Source organism: Artemia franciscana, chromosome 20, assembly GCF_032884065.1.
Source record: "Artemia franciscana chromosome 20, ASM3288406v1, whole genome shotgun sequence".
Lineage (NCBI taxonomy): Eukaryota > Metazoa > Arthropoda > Branchiopoda > Anostraca > Artemiidae > Artemia > Artemia franciscana.
Genome location: NC_088882.1, coordinates 7686252 through 7704108, shown reverse-complemented (window position 1 = coordinate 7704108; position 17857 = coordinate 7686252). Strand labels below are relative to the sequence as shown.

The window sequence follows — 17857 nt, the reverse complement described above, 5'->3', positions numbered from 1 at the left end:
TTTAATCAGGACTGAATAAAATAAAAATATAAAAAGGCAATTATGTCATTAATATAATTCTTGCTTTTTGTAAGTTTAACTAAAGCCTTTTTAAAAAAAGACTCTTTGGATGCCTTTTTGATCCAAGCCCGATGGAATTAATTATTGGTTTTCAGTAGTTCTGGTAGTCTGTTAAATGTTTTTTAAATAAATTTACGAAGAATTTTTTCAGTGAACTCCCCTCCGAGTCTCTATTTAAAGATGTTTTATATTCATTACCAATCGAATAACTTGTTTTTTACCCAAATAATTACTACTACTGAGGGAGGTGTTTTCAAAAGTATGACTGTTTAGAGCAGAAGGAAGAGAATTAGGGATATTGTTAAAACTTAAAGCCTTGGTTATATTGTCTTTGCGCTGTGGCAGGCGGTTTTTCTTTCTAAATCTAGGTGGATTCTACACACATAATAATTATTGCAGTCATATGGTATTTGATAGACCTGTCTTTTTTATATTTTATGTACCCTTAAATCGTATATTTTATTTTGTGTTGCGAACAAAGGTTAGAATATTGGAAGCTACAGTGATAACAGTGGTGAAACATGGTTCTGAAGCATGCGCACTCTAAAAAATGGATAAAGATTTGCTTGATGTTTTCCAGAGAAATCACCCACGGATTGTTTTGGGCACTAGACTGACTGACCATATTTCCACAGCCATGGCATTTTGGCTATGCAAAAAGTGTAGTTCAATCGCACTTTCTAGGGCTATAATGAGAGAAGGACTGAGGTAGCTTAGGCACGTCCTGTGGATAAAGGATGACAGACTGTACTTCTCGACAAATAGTCAAAGGCCAAATGGAAAGCAGTTTCTCCTCGGTCGCGGTAGGAGGATATCGAAAAGAAGGATTTAAGAGAAATGGGAACCTCATGGGAGGTGTAAAGAGGGCGCTTTGAATAGATTAGTAGGGAAGAGGCGTGTCCGTTGCTATTTTGGCCTTAAGCGACCTGGGGCTGTGGTGAGTTGTTACTAGAAGTAGCAGTTGTGCACCAAAAGGTCTGAACTCTCTTGTATACGAAAATGCTTTCTAGAATGAAAAATAAGAGAGAACGGGTTCCCCCTTCCTCATTAAATATCCGCCAATAGAAATAGCATACACACGCAAAAATAATTGTAGATAGATTTTGAACAGCTCACTTCAAAGCTATTTGATTATTGTTAATCATTTAGAGAAAAACAGTATTCAAAAGTCACATCCAGTGGTAATAAAACTTTTAGGTTACCTTACTGTATTAAGTGAGCTCACGGGGGAGATTTGTTTTTGTTTTGAAGTCTTTGGGGCTTTAAAATCAAGAAAGATGTTATGTTGATCCGCCACACAGCCAGTGATCTCTCAGAAAATAAAGCCAAGCATCTGAAGCTCAAACTTTATTTCGCATATAAGACGTATAAGAGAAACTAACAACAATGAATAAAATCTCAATAAAACGTTTAAACATTAACACAGTAAATAGCAACTTATACTGATACGTAACAATTTACAAATAAAAATATGTTGAGATAGAAAAGGAATACTTTACAAAAATATACCGCAGGAGATGTTTAAATCAGATAGCCTATTGTGTAAACCAGCATTGATTAAACAACAATAGATAAATTAAACTTATGTCTCGGCACACGTATGTTCAGACATTAATATCCAGATAGTTTATTATAAGACTCGGCAAAAACTAAAAAAAAGAAAAAAATGTTTGAAAAAAAACTTTCAACAAAACTTTTATCTCCAAGTTTGCTAAAAATAAAAAATAAATCCCTCTACCGAAAAAATTGAAATTTTTGAGTCTAAGAATGAAAGCAAAATGTGACTATTCACACGAAACTTTACTTTGTGGCTTATAGCTGGGAGAGCAACTTGCTATAATTATGCTTATATTTTGCTTATTTTCACATTAAATATAAGGTGTCATTAAAGGTAAGGTCTTGTAACCTGAAGTTATGAAATAGGTAATGGGTACCCCAGGCTTTTCATTTCTAGTTTTGAAGAATTTCAATTCATCCAGTTAAATCGTTTTTTACTTTTTAGGTCATTGGACATAAAAAAGATTTTTTAAGCTTTTATAAATATTTTTATTCCTTTCACAAAATCCTTAAATTAAATTTACAAAAAGCTTTATACAAAGCAATTAATAGTGTGTTCCTTCCAAAATGATAACATCAAAATGGGCAAACAGTGCCATCTACAAGGTCCTGGAACTCTTCTACAACACTATTCACTTTTCAATAACTTTAATCTTTGACATAAACAATATCGAATTAAAAAGCAAACAAATTGTAAAATTCGAATTAAAGAGTAAAATAAATCTTTCAATCACCGGTAAAGATTGTATCATCTAATAGGATATGATAGCAGGAAGTAGTGATAAGGTAAGATTTTTCTTAATTCAAGTTTTGTATTAGGAAGAATCAGATACGATTTTTCAATTTTTCACTGAGAAAGAGGGGGGAGTAATAATTTATTCGGATATACTAATTAAATGCCAGATCGACTCTAAATCCATTTTCCTCTCTTTTTCATAAACTTGGGGGATGGGGTATACACACTTGGCAATCAATTAAACGAAGAAAAAACCAATACAGTCAAAGTTTCTTTTAAGATAACTTTTTATGGCTTTCATATCTTTACAAAAGAAAACATAATGTAGAATTTCGAGCTCTCTATTTCCTCTACAGAAACTTTAAAGTACCAAGTAAATTAAACTGAAACTGATAAGAAAGAAATGAAAATTAATTAATAACCTTCAATTGAACTGAATTGTAATCTAAGAAAAATTCAAATTAGATTTAAAATCCAATTAAAAATTGGAATCCTCATCTTAAGAAATTAGAAAAAGGATCAGGACTCAATTTTGAAGGAAATTTGACTTAATAGAATGAGTATGATTAAAAAGTTAATCCTTCAATAAAGTTTAAATTTAAACATATTTTTTTCGGATTCCCTCTCGAACTTTCCATATTCATTTGCTTATGATATGGTCAGAAAAAACGTAGTTTTAGGTAGTACCAAAACTCAAATTAAAAAAAAAGGAACGTGGATGGAAAATCGGAAAAAACAAAGGTTAAAAACATTTGGCATCAAATGGCTGAAAAGGGTTTAGCTTTCCTTTGAATTTGTAGTTGTTTCCAAGTTTTAGTCTTTTTATCTACTTTCTTAGCTATTTTATTTAGCTGCTCTCTTTAGTTATAATACGTTAATTTTTATCGCTATAATTAAGACAAGTAGCTAAAAGAAGGAACGTTTTGCAAGTTATTTAATATTAAACAAAATTGGATTATTAGGATAACTTGGTTAAAAATGGATAACTTTGAAAAATCGACATAAAAAAAATTGTTTTCTTATCTATTTATCCTGGGGAATAAGATAAGAACAGATCGCTACTGAAACTTAACAATATACTACTTATGAAAAATACCAAGTCTTAAGTTAGATAATCAATAATAGTAGAATGTGCCTATTATATATTTTGAAAGATAGTATCACCCCCAGTAATAAGCTTAGGATTTAGTATGCCACAACTAGTAAAGCAAAAGAGATAATAAGAAAAATTGGCTAAATTTGACAGCATGGGGATATTTTCAGAAGAATTCAGTTAGGTTTGGATTTTTCGAAAAATTCAATCATTGACATACTATGGCCAAGACCTCCGCTAAGCTGTCCTTAATGCAGAAAGAATGATAAAAAGATGCAGATAACTTCATAGGAAAATATAAAAGGAAACACTTTAAGAGACAAAACTAAAATAGAATAAACACATTATTGAGTAGCATTATCTTTTTAATGTTGCTTAAAAAACGGCCTCCTCTATTTTATTTTTTTCAGTTCATCTTTTTTATTTGTTCTGTGGAATTTAATTCATAATTTTTATTATTCTTCCTGCACTAAGGACAGCCGAACGGAGTTAGGGCCGAAATGCTTGCATTTTTATTTTTTTTCACTAACTGTCCTTTACCATATTTTTATCAACATCATACGACTTCTCATTTTGCCATGCTTAGCCAGTGTCGTCTCAGGAGTTGTTTGGATTGTGGCAATTAAATCTGAAGTTTATGAGTACCAGATACAGCATTTAGGCGTGAGAGCAACAATTTATTGTTTATTTTTCTTGATTCCATTTATTGCTTATTTTTGTTTATTATTTATATTTGCCCTTTATTGTTGTATTATATTTATTGGTTATTTTTATTAGTATTGTATATTTTTCCTGTTTATATTTATGATCCTTGTCGGTATTTATTGTAAATTTACAATATTTATAAAATACATCGAAAGGAAATCAAATGACACATTTTTCTTACCGCTTTCTTATTAAAATTATTAGTTAAAGTGACAAAAAAGTACACAGTTTCTATCACAATATCACCGGGGTTTAAATCAGTTCAAACGATTATTCAAAAATTAACGCAAGGAATACGAAAAATTTTTCAACATAAGGCGAATCAGTGGTACGCTTTTCGCACTCAAAACTGCCATCTTTGTTTTTATCACTATTCTTACGAAAGCGTCCCTTTTTCCCCTGCTTCACACCATCCTGATAATTTCTCTTACGTCTCAAATAAGAAGCATCAACTTCAATAAGGTCACTATAATGTGAACTTGAATTTAAAAACAAATTGATTAATTGTTCCTGCTCTTCTGGTAATAGCAGTTGAGAGGTCACTGGACCTTTCATAAATTGTTCAGAACTCATGGCAAGGTATCGTATAGTCCATAAAAGGTCACCAAGTACATTCCGCTGGTCAGCTGGGGTCGATTCTCGATTTTGTCGCTTGCACTCACAAATCGCCCAGCTTTTCAGAGCGTCGAACACTTCGAGTTCATCAAATAGAATTAAAGTATCGCGTTTAGTGATCAACTCAACAGCAGCTCGATCAAGATCTTCAAATTCTTCAGAATTAAGAAGAATACTTGCATTTTTGTCAATAAAATCTAAGCATTTCTTCACTAGCAGAGAGCAAACACTTGATCCATCTTGAATAACTGGGGTAAAAGATTCCAGAGGTGGGGCAGTGGGATCGCTTGTTAGGGCAGGAGTGGGATCTGGCGCTTCATAGTTTGGTCGACATCCTAAAAATAATAAGACTAACAAATCGAAACTCTAAAAAACAAAGTTTTAATAACAATAGGAAAATTGGCATCAAAAAACCATCTAGATAGGTCAGAAGTCTGAGATAATATCATGCATAAATATAATATATATATATATATATATATATATATATATATATATATATATATATATATATATATATATATATATATAAAATATATTATATGATATTATAATAATAACTGGGGTAAAAAATTCAAGATGTGGAGTAGTAGGATCGCTTTTCAGGGCAGGAGTGGGACCTGTCGCTTAATAGTTTGGTCGAAATCCTAAAAATAATAAGACTAATTATTTAACTATTTAAATCAATTTTCCAAGCAGGCGATTTGTAACTACTTATATTACATAGGAAGTCGAAATCAAAACATTTTGTCAAAACATTTTTAGTCGCCTGAACTCATCATTTATTTTTTTAACTGAAAAACCACGCTTTCCTTTTGGTTATTTTAGGGTTATGAATATTTTTGGGAGCAATATATTTTTGTCAGTGTTGCCAAGTCGATGCGTGAAAATAAATAAGCTAAAATAATTATCTAAATTTGATAACACTTTTTATCCGTAAAAACTTAAACATTACTCCTTCTCAACCTTATTGGTGTCATATTTAGCTTATTTTTCACCAACTTTGCTTTCTTGTTTTAATGTAGCACATGCATCCATCAAAAACTGCGTTACTGCCTGGTGGCCTTTTTTTTCGTTAAATGATGGAATTATTTTTTGAAATTTCTCTTTTGGATCTTTTTTTGATTTTTTTTCATTAAAATGATGAGATTTCATTTTGACTGTCCTTGATACTTTAATGCAAGCCAAAATTAACAAACAGTTCACCAAAGCATAGCTCATGTTTTTGTTTCCCTTCTTCTTCTATTTCCTCCTTTCTTTTTATCCTTTCTTTAAAAAAAACCTGTTTTGGTAAAAAAAGAAATCAACCCCTTATTTTTGTCCCAATGTCGGCCTAAGAACTTATCTGGTTTAAATCTTACTATCGTCAATTCTTACAATAAAAGCAGGGGCGTAATTTTGTCAAAATTCAGGAGGGGCCAAATTCGGGTCAATTTTCTAAAGTCAAGTGAAAATGACGGAGTGAAAAATGAAAAATGAGCCATATAAGGCTAAGATATTACTAAATAAAACTCACTGGAGGATTCAGAGGAGGGGGCGGGTTGTTTCTGGTGACCTCGTTCTTTGTTTTTTTTTCTGTTTTCACTTCTTTTTTACAATTATTGATGCCCTTATCACATTGTCCCCAAGATTTTTCTTATTGGTGCTCTTATCATCCCTCCTCCCAAGATTTCGCTCTAGATCTGACCCTGATAAAAATGATCTGTTTCTGTAGATTTCTGAATTATTTTGACCTATTTTAATTTTTGCAAGATTCTTGAATACGTTGAATTACAGCTAGAGGGAAAAACTGGGGTCGGGAAGGGGGATAGTTCCCCCTACTCCGTGGCCAAATAGAGCCCCTGAATATAAGACAAATGAATATATGTCCCTTATCTTATTGTTACATAAGAAAAATGAAGAAAGGACATATGCGAGATAAAAAATGATTTTTCAAGTCTACACACTAACATGAGCATCCCAACTGCCATTCAACAAAGTAACCTTTCTTACCGGTAGCGTAAATTGTAAAGGGGCAGGAAAGCATATAACTATTTTTGCCTTAACTTATCCCCCAGATTTAGGAAAATGCCGAATGGGGGGGGGGGGCTATCTTCATTGAAAAATGTCTTTTTTTTGGTATTTTCATCGGAAAATCAAAAAAAAAGACAGATTTATCCCCCCCCCAACCTCTAGATTCTGGAAAAAGTTGTCACCCTCTACGTTTTTCCCAATTAATGCTACTACTTTTAATTGCTTTTTGTAGCCTACTGCTAATTTGTTTATATATATATATATATATATATATATATATATATATATATATATATATATATATATATATATCTATATATATAAAAATAAGTTGTCTGTCTGTGGATGGATGGATGGATGTGTCAGGTGACGTCACCTGAAAAAACTGGATTAGGTGACGTCAAAACTGAAAAAACTAAAAAAAGGCAAAAACTACAAAAAAAAACTAAAAACTAATAAAAAAATAAAAAAGCTAAAAAACTAAAAAAACTATAAAGGTAAAAACCAATAAAAAACTAAAAAAAAAACTGAAAAAACTAAAAAAAGGCAAAAACTACAAAAAAAACTAAAAACTAATAAAAAAAGTAAAAAAGCTAAAAAACTAAAAAAACTAAAAAAACTAAAAAAAGGTAAAAAACTAAAAAAAATAAAAAATAAAAAAAAAATAAAAAAAAGGAAAAAACTGAAAAATAAGCTAAAATAAAGGTAAAAACCAATAAAAAACTAAAAAAAAAAGGAAAAAACTAATAAATGTCGACACTCAAAGAGAAAGCGACCAGGACAAAAGTAATGTTCGATTAGCAATCAACAAAGCACCGGGACACAGGGAGTATAAATGACGACCAGGACATAAGTAAAAAAAAAAAACTATCTATATATATAAAAATAAGTTGTCTGTGGATCTGTGGATCAGGTGACGTCACCTGAAAAAACTGGATCAGGTGACGTCAAAACTGAAAAAACTAAAAAAAGGCAAAAACTACAAAAAAAACTAAAAACTAATAAAAAAAATAAAAAAGCTAAAAAACTAAAAAACTAAAAAAAGGCAAAAACTACAAAAAAAACTAAAAACTAATAAAAAAGCTAAAAAACTAAAAAAACTAAAAAAAAGGCAAAAACTACAAAAAAACTAAAAACTAATAAAAAAAATAAAAAAGCTAAAAAACTAAAAAAACTAAAAAAAGGTAAAAAACTAAAAAATAAATAACGACCGGGACACAGGGACACAACTACAACGGGGACACCGGGGGAAACAGGGGGATATAAATGACGACCGGGACAAAAAAACTAAAAAGAAATAAAAACTAAAAACTAATAAAAAAAACTAAAAAATCTAAAAATCTAAATAAGCTAAAAAAGAAAAAAAAAGGAAAAAAATAAAGGAGAAAAACAAAACTAAAAAACGAATGTATATACAGACCGGGACACCGGGATACAAATGATGACCGGGACCCGGGACACAGGGAATATAAATGACGACCGGGACACAGGGACACAACTACAACGGGGACACCGGGGGAAACAGGGGGATAACCTGACAATCTATTTATATGCAAAGACAATGGGACAGCAAAGAATGTTGTATATTCGCAAGTTTTACGTAGTTAAAACCATATATATATATATATATCTATATTCACAGGTGGGACATAGGGACACAACTACAATGGCGCGTAACTATTATGGCGCGTAACGACTTACGCGCGCGGGGGGGCTTGGGGGGGGCGCGAAGCGCCCCCACCAACTAGGTGTTGGGGTGGCGCGAAGCGCCACCCCAACAGCTAGTATATATATATATATATGTGTGTGTGTATATATATAATATTGTATTATATTTATTTTATTTATTTAATTATTTATTACCGCTTTTGTTACTCTCTGATACAATTGCATAAATGTGCTTGATTTGCTTTTAGCTTTATGCAGTTGCAAAGCTATTTACAAAAATACTGATTAAAATCAAAAATTGATTGAGCATTAAATAATTTAACTAAATTATAAGAAACCAAGTGTGATTAATTAATAATAAAAATGAATTAACTATATTTATTCTAAATGTTCTTCAGAAACTTTTCTTAAGGGAGCCACTTAATAATCACATTATTTTTCCTCTCAGTGCCGAATTCACTTTATTGGCAAAAAAAACCTTAAAATTCATGAAATTAGTAGAATTAATTGCGAAATAAACAGAATAAATGAAAATTTTCAGTAAATTCTTCGATGCTCTCCAAACACAAATGCACTTTAAGCAATGCATTTGATACCCATCATTATAGTGCTAGAAACAGACGTGGTCAGTAGAGAGAACTATTGATTGATAACCTAATAGGTATCAAAGCACATCAAGGGTATATAAATTCGCCATTGCGCACGCGCGAACGAAGAGCTAAGGAGAAATCTGCTACACATTATATATCCCAGAATTCTTCAATGGAGAACATAGGAACGTGTATGACTTTATATATACACTTAGAGTGTGATGCTCAACAAATGGACACAAGCTAATCTCAAAGTAATTTGACATTTTTTTGCTCTCCCTTTGATGCTTTAAAACCAAAATTGACTTTTTTTTAAATTTCCTCCACTGTCTTTTATTAGTAATTGATCAAAACCTACTAGGAACTTATCGCCTATCAATCCTAATTTAGGCTGAAAACCCTTATGAAAGTTTTCAAAAATCTTTATTCATCTCTCCATAAAACGGTTCTTTCTCCTCATTCCATATGGCAACTGGCCATTGGAAAAAGTCTTTAGGAAGTCTCCCTGTCTTGTCTGGAAGCGAGATAGTGAGTGATGGTGGAGATATTGGAGCATGTGAAGATATCCCCAAGGAAGCTGTGATAATCCAACCCTGATTTATGGCATCTATTGCCCAAATTATGTTTATAATTCACCTTACTGAACAAAATACGTTCAACTGACGGGTTTAATCCCGGTTCACATTTATTCTTTGACTCTCAATATATTTAGAAGGTTGTCTTTCTTTCCAAAATGTGTTATGTTCCCTCTCCTCAAAAGCAGAAGTATATTGAAATTTAGAATTAACTTCACACTACAAATTCTATTCGTGAATAGAAGAGCAAAAAAAATTAATTTTTATGTCAGTTTTCTAACTCTCCTGCGAATTTACCGCCCTTTCAATTAACACTGCTGATATCAAAAAGAATTATTGAAGTCTGAAACAGGTCAAGGTGAAAATTCCTTTTGAGACAAAGCACACACACCTGATGGGCATATAGAGGTTTACATATAATTGCATATAATTTGTACATGATGATATGTTTTCCCTTACTGTTTGAATTTCTAGTTGAATTTTACTTAAAAAAAAACAACAATCTATCTATGGTAAATAAAAATGGCTGTTCAGGGGTACACTAGCATGGTTAGAGTCATCCCAGAAATTGCTGAATTTCTGATCAGATTTTCTGGAGCTGGATTGGATAAGTTAAGGATCCACGCTTGCATTAAAATTCACATTGCAAATTCACCATCAAGGTTTTTCGAAGCAACCTTCTGACTACCCAACCATTGAAAATTTCTCATCCAAGTTGCGCTAAAAAATTATATTACAACTTTCCGTTCAAACATAATTTAAAAAAATATAAAAAGAAAAATAATAGTCAGAACTTAACATTATCAAAAACATAACAATATATAGTAAAAATAATTTTTTTTATACTTTGAATAGGGTGTGTCAAGAAATTCCATAAACTTTAGCATTTTCGGAGGGACGGGCAGGATCAGGCTACAGGACTTAATCCTCCCCCTCTCCGTTCGCCCCTGTCTGCATTACATGATTGCAAGGAGGGTTGTCGCAATAATTACTTTTTTTAAAAAAAAATAGGCGTATTTTTTTTAAACCTTATCAGACATTCATGTTTGGTTAAAAGAAATTGTTTTCCGTTGAATAGATTTTAACGTCAGATAACCTTATCATGATTAGCTTATAAGTAATACCCTCATAAAATAAGTAATAGCATTTATTACAAGAACCTTTAGTGAAGGTGCAGTTTGCCTTTGTGCACTCGCGAGTTATATTTTTAAATAGCTAAAGCATAAATAAATAAAGTTTGTCTTTTTTCAATACAAGTTTTTAAAAAATCATGTAATCACCAAACATATTAAAAAAAAAAATTATACCTGGATGGATTAAAATTTATGAAACAAAAGCTGAAAGTGTGTGTGTATGTCTTTAGGGGTGGGGGTAACACAGAAAGTAGCTGTTGGGTAGTTAGCAGTTTTAAAAATTTACTACTCGGTCTGGGTAGCAGGAAAAAAAAAGTTATTTTTACTTGTTAGTACGTTCGAATTTACAATTGTTTTTTTTATTATTCGTATTCAAATATTTTAGCCTGTAATTAATCTTTCAGGAAAGAAAAGTAAATCTTTTTTTATAAATCGTTCTAGCGTAATAGATTCATATGAACACAATTTGTAGCATTATAATTCAATTTCTGATAAGTTTGAAAGTTTGATTACTCAAATAAAGTAAAACTTAACTTATTAAATTAATTTAATTAAGAATGGAAGCTCAGTTAATCGAAAGGACAGTTAATTGAAAGGGCGCGAGGTAAAAACCGATATTATAAAAAAAAGGTGCCATAGGAGTTTTTACAAGATAAAATTAATTTATTAGTCAAATTAAAAAAAAACAAAAAAACAAGAGAAACCTGTAACATCTTTTAACAGCAATCAGGGACACCCACTGAGTAATTTGTGATAGCTCTTTCCATTGCTGGAACTTGTTATATATTAAATAATTAAAACAAGTTTTTTAACTGAAAGTAAGGGACAACATTAAAACTTAAAACGAACAGGAATTACTTCGTGTATGAAAGGGGCTTTTGCTCCTCAACGCATCGCTCTTTACGCTAAAGTTTGACTCTTTTTCTTAACTCTACTTTTTAGAACAGTAAAAAACTTTAGCATAAAGAGCGGGCCGTTGAGGAGGAAAAGCCTGTTTCATATACGAAGTAATTCCTGTTCGTTTTAAGTTTTAATGTCGCTGCTTACTTTCAGTTAAAACACTTGTTTTTTATTCAGTTTCTGGATGTTTTTGAATTAATGCATGTTTTTTTGGATAATGGCTTTCTCATAGTTTTAATCGGAAGATTTTAAGAAAAAAAAGAGCGAGAAAGGAGGCCTTGTTGCCCTCCAATTTTTCGCGCATGTTTTCATTTGTAAAAAATATTCATAACTTACGAATTAACTTACGTAACGAACTTCTATATTCGTATGTTTTTATTGTGTAAATGAGGGAGTTCCCCCCCTCATCAATACCTAGCTCTTTACACTGAAGCTTAAATTTTGTCCCAATTCCTTAAGAATGACCCCTGAGTCACAAAGGTCGTAGAATAAATAGTTGAAATTACTTAAAATACTTCAGCTTAAAAAGCAAGGTATTACGAGGAGGTAAACCCCTCATATGCATAATAATTTCTGTTCGTTTTGGTTTTAATGCCGCTCCTTACTTTCAGTTGAAAAAAACTTTTCATATTTATTTTTTCATTGTTTTTTTTTATTTAATGCTAGAAAATCCTGCACCCCCTTCATTGAAATTCTCGTCCCCATGACAAATTCCTCCATGGAAAGATCCTTCCACGTAACCCTCCCCCTCAACTTATCTCCCCCCAAACCAAAAAAATCCCCCTGAAAACGTCTGTACACTTCCCAATAACCATTACTATATGTAAACACAGGTCAAAGTTTGCAACTTGCAGCCCCTCCTAAGGAGACTGTGGGGGAGTTAGTCATCCCCAAAGACATAGTTATTAGGTTTTTCGACAATGGTGAATAAAATGGCTGTCTCATAATTCTGATCCGGTGACTTTGTGGAAAAAGGAGCATGGGAGGGGGCCTAGGTGCCCTCCAATTTTTTTGGTCACTTAAAAAGGGCACTAGAACTTTTAATTTCCGTTAGAATGAGCCCTCTTGCGACATCCTAGGACCACTGAGTCGATAAGATCACCCCTGGAAAAGAAGAAGAAAAAAAAAATAGATACGCATCTGTGATCTGTCTTCTGGCAAAAAATGCGAAATTCCACATTTTGTAGATAGGAGCCTGAAACTTCTACAATAGGGTTCTCTGATACGCTGAATCTGATGGTGTGATTTTATGACTTTAGATTAACTTTAATATTGTTAATTTAAGATTGTATGACTTTTAGGGGGTGTTTCCTCCTATTTTCTAAAATGAGGCAAATTTACTCAGGCTCGTTACTTTTGATAGATAAGACTAATCTTGATGAAAGTTATATATTTAAAATGTGATTCTTTTGATGTAACTATTGGTATCAAAATTCCATTTTTTAGAGTTTCAGTTACTATTGAGCCGGGTCGCTCCTTACCACACACTCACTACAGTTCGTTACCACGAACTGTTTGATTAAAAACATCACTTACAAAAAAAGAAGCTAAATCACTATTAACTTGCCAGGAAGTAGGAGTGGACGTAGAATTAATCAGGGTAATAAGTGAAAATGAGCTCTCCCATTTTTACTTTTTATTCACTCACTCCCGTAATAAGTGCATCTTTTGACATTGTGAGCGAGCACACGTCCCTAAAACCATCCCCGGCGGGTCTGCCCCTGCAGAGGGTAACGTTTTAGCATATTTATGAACTGGTTAGCATTTTCTAACAGCCAAACAAATAAAAAAAGTTGAGTAATAATTGATGGTTAAACTCAACTCATTTTGATATGAATACCTTAGCCAGAATTGATGAATACAAAGTGAGAAATCGCATGTGTGCAATAAAAAGACGGTTACTTGACGTTAATTTTACAATTTAAGATAAAAATGATTTTTGGTTAGTTTTTTCAAACTCTTATAATATGAACCGATCAACTGGTTTTTCAAGTTTTTTTTTTTTTTTTATTACCTGTCGGCAGTTTTTTTTTACTCCAATTTGATATGGAGTAAAAATTGAGATATTCAAACACACGAACCGTATCGGTTAACCAAGCTATCCGATTTCCAAAAGAAAAGCCATAATTTATTTTCTGTAATTGTGGGCTTTATTTATCGTATTTCATGTAGTAATTGTTTATTTTATTTTGAGATAATTAAATTTATATGACATAAATTTATGAATTGTAAGATATCGCTTTTATTATAAGTATGACTAACCAAAATTCTGGTGAATCTTGTTTTGATCACTTTAATTTAAAAATTCAATAACATATATTCAAGTCTCGCTTCTTTTTATCCTCCATAAAAAGTATCAGATTTTATTTATAATTTTGGGGAACAATTTTAAAATTAATTCTGGAATTTACATTAAAACAAACACGTGTTTATACAAATAAAAAATAATAAATTACATGCAATAAAATTTTAAGAATCAATAATTGATAATAAATAAATGGACAAAAGTAGAAAAAAAATAATGGATTTTTTACTCAAATAATGGAAAAACAGTAAAAATCAAACTGTAACAAATGTAATGCTATATAAAAGTTGAAACAATAAAAAAGAAAATAAAAGTAAAAACGAGAAACATTTTTAAAAGGCTGTGATTGAAACAGTCCCACAAAAAAAAGGAATTTCGCTCCTAACTTGATGTATTTCTACCAACCAGTTGTGTAATACCCCCTCCCCTCCTGGAAAAACATAGAAAATTGTAAAACAAGGAACGCGCGCATAAAGCACTTTCTCAGCATACCAGAGCTGGAGGGGTTCTTAAAAAAAGGTATATTTTAACAAATTCGCTTAAACATTTGTTTAAAGGAAAAATATCACATTTGTATCAGAAAATAAAAATAGAATACAAAATTACTTACCACTTGGACAGTAGAGCAAAACATGTTGAAGAACTTGTAAAACGTTAGAAATTGTGAGGTTTTTCCCGAGGTAGTCAACGCAACACTCGGTCAATTCCGAGCACAAGTACTGTTGCGATGCATGCAGTGTTGCAACAGCAGTGTGGACAGACCTTAGATCAACCGGTTCGAAATGAAGAAATCTGCAAGGATGTTTACCATTAACCATGTTTCTTATCAAAACATATTCAAAGAACGCAACAACATTCAAAGTTAATATTTTTCCATATAATTGATTGATAAACTTAAATTCTCAGCAGATGAACCAGAATTGATGAATACAAAGACATCCTTAAACAAAGGCTCTAAGAAAAGGGGAAACCTGGAGATATTTTGCCTTACCACCTTATTTTCTTATCTCAGCCATCTCCTTTCTTCGATTCCGAAACTTACCTCTCTTTTGGTATTTTCATTGAACAAACATCTAAAAAAACCCACTCCTGAATTTTCAAAATTGTTTTATTTTATTCTAACTACTTGGGAAAAACAAAAGTCTGTTTTGGCATAAGTCCATTAAAAAAAAAAACAAAAAAAAAACAAAAAAAAACACAACTGTCTAATTACCTTAAGAACAAAATACGAAATATGAAAGGGGATTGGAGCTGCCGATAGAACGTATTTTCATAAAATTGTAAATTATAAGTTTCATGTTGAAAGAGATCGTAAAAAAGGGCCTTTTGAATCACCACAATTGAGTTAAGCTTTTAAAACTGCACTCTGGAATGATCAACATTTTTGATAGTCTTAAGTCAATGCCATTTTTTAAACTGTTCTTAGTCTCACAGAAAAAAAGGTAAAATCGAAAATTATATTTTTAAAATTTCGTTGACGGAATTAAAACCTCAAGGTCCAAACCGGCGGTGCTGATCTCCGCTTCATGGCCCTTCAGACAGGAAGTACAATGGGAGTATGGGGCTAACCATCTTGTGCTTTTTCACACCCTTCCTGCTTGCCTTCCCCAGATTTCTCCAGGTACCCATTTAGAGCTGGGTTGACTCTGTCTGAGCTTACAGAGTCACGCCACTGACCCCTGTCCCAAACAAATTAATCAGCCACGCCAGGAATCAAGCTCTTACCCCTCGGGAAGAAGATTCCCAATACAGCAAGCCAACCACTTAGCCAGGACGGCCAGGATGGCTTAAAATTCTGTTACTTAACATTTATTGTAGAATAAAAGACAGCGTGATTTTTTATATTTTTGCTAGTTGGAAATAATGCCTCCAACACCCCCAAACTTCACAAAAATCTAAGATTTTCGTGAAATTCAACCAAATCCTTTTTTGGGGGAAGGAGGTGGTCCGTGAAAATTGCACCTTTTGGCAAAAGAGAAAGATATTTTTTTAGGTTTATTTTCCTTTTTTTTATTTTAGTAGCAAAATATCACGTGTCTTCTTTCATATTTAGTTGTAACCAGAATCATTTTTTTTTGTTTTCCTTCTGGGGCTAAAGGCTAAGACAAAAGTTGCAAGATAAAGATTATGTCTTATGTAAAGACTGTATGTTACTTGCCTCCAACAAAATGTATGAAATTACGTTAGGCGATAAAAGTTAGTGGTAAATAATAATAAATTGAATTCCTATATTTTTTTGGGCAACAAGTACGATAAACAGAAAATTGCAACATACAGGAAGAAAAGATGAACTGGAAATATGCAGCGACGGGCCAACAGTCTAAAAAAGGGGCTGAACTGAAAATCTTGTTCAATGAAGGCTAAAAATAGTTTCATTTACATCTTGACAAATTACTGAGAAAATGAATAACAAATCGTAACAAAATGAATAACAAACAAAATGAAAATGAATAACAAATCGTAAAATTAAACACAAAGCAGTGGATTTTCAGATCACAATATTTTTCTTATCAAAAATGTAAATAAGCAAATTACAGTTTTGGTTAGACTTTAGATAGGTTTTTGTTAATCAAAACCAGTCCTTAAGGATGTTTATGGTTCTTCTGCACCATAGCTCGGGGCCAAAAAGGGGGGTTTTCCCTCTAAATTAAAACCAAAAAATTGTTTTTAATGGAAAGTACCTTTTCTTCGTATCTTCATTGAAAAACAACAACAAAAATGCCCCACCCCATTGATTTTCTAAAATAAACTAACTTTTTCTACATTTTTGTGAAGTGACAGCCCTGACCACAGTCATTCATTGTGTAAGCATTGGCATTCATACACACTTATTTATGGTGGGGGAAATCGTATTTTTCAATATTTCAGAAGGTCATATTTCCCTTTTAAAAATCGACCTCCCTCCCCCGAAAAAAATATTATTGAACGAAAATACCCCAAAATCTTTATTTTTCAAAACCAAAATGGAAAGGGAGGAAAATCTACGGGGAAAGGCCCCCTTATCTCCACTGAAACCACTCTGCGTAAGCCTCTTAGTATACTGCAAGTTGAATATAAAATCTGGTCATTGACCTAAACAAGAGTTAGGCTAACTTTTCTCCTTTAAAATGACGTCACCGGACAGTATAATATTGATCGAAAGTCTCTTTCGTCAATTATATGCTATTGTGCGTTCCTAATAGAAACAATTTTCAACAAGGCTTCGCCATAGTTACAACCAAATTGAAGCTGATTAAACACGGTGCTTATAGGGACTACTAGTACTGCCGATTAGTACTGCAAATTTGACATTTTATAGAGACTTTTAATCACTCGCGAACAAGAGAACGAGGGGCGGGGCTGTTGCCCCATCCTTTCTTTGTAGATCAATGATATACAAAATGTACTATCTTTAGATATACTATTCTCTTAGTTTCTTTTTTAAACATAATTTTTTCGAACGATTTTAACTTAGCCAGAAAAAAAATACATTCCAAATACACATAATTTATATCCAAAATAATCTAATAATGATTAGAATAATTTTTAATAATAAAACCATTGGAAAAAGGTAATTTGATTTGCATGGAAAAGGTAATTTGATTGCCTATCCTGTAGATCCAAGCCAAAATATTGGCTCTATTTTTAGAATTGATTTGTTTTCAAGACAATACCCCTTTTACTTCATGGTAGGATTAGGCCATGTTTCTACTCTTGATTACATAAAAAAAACTAGTTTTTTTTACTGAAAGTAAGGAGCGACATTAAAACTTAAAACGAACAGAAATTACTCCGTATATGAAATGGGTTGTCCCCTCCGCAATCCCTCGCTCTTTACGCTAAAGCTTTTAATTGTTTTAAAAAGCAGAATTGTGGCAAAGAGTCAAACTTTAGCGTAAAGAGCGAGGGATTGCGGAAGGGACAACCC

At 32.2% G+C, this 17857-nt stretch overlaps 1 protein-coding gene across 4 annotated transcripts in view; it reads right to left on the bottom strand.

Moving 5' to 3' along the window:
• Positions 1–1394: 1394 nt before the first annotated feature.
• Positions 1395–17857, bottom strand: part of LOC136040389 (BTB/POZ domain-containing protein 6-like) — a 396184-nt gene continuing 379721 nt past the window's right edge. For all 4 annotated transcript variants that reach the window (XM_065724657.1, XM_065724660.1, XM_065724658.1 and 1 more), the window contains exons 4-5: positions 14561–14742; positions 1395–5101 (exon numbers count right to left, since the gene is read on the bottom strand). In XM_065724657.1, coding sequence (XP_065580729.1) covers positions 4422–5101; positions 14561–14742 — 862 coding nt within the window. In that variant the 3' untranslated portion in view covers positions 1395–4421. The remainder of the gene's footprint in view (positions 5102–14560; positions 14743–17857) is intronic.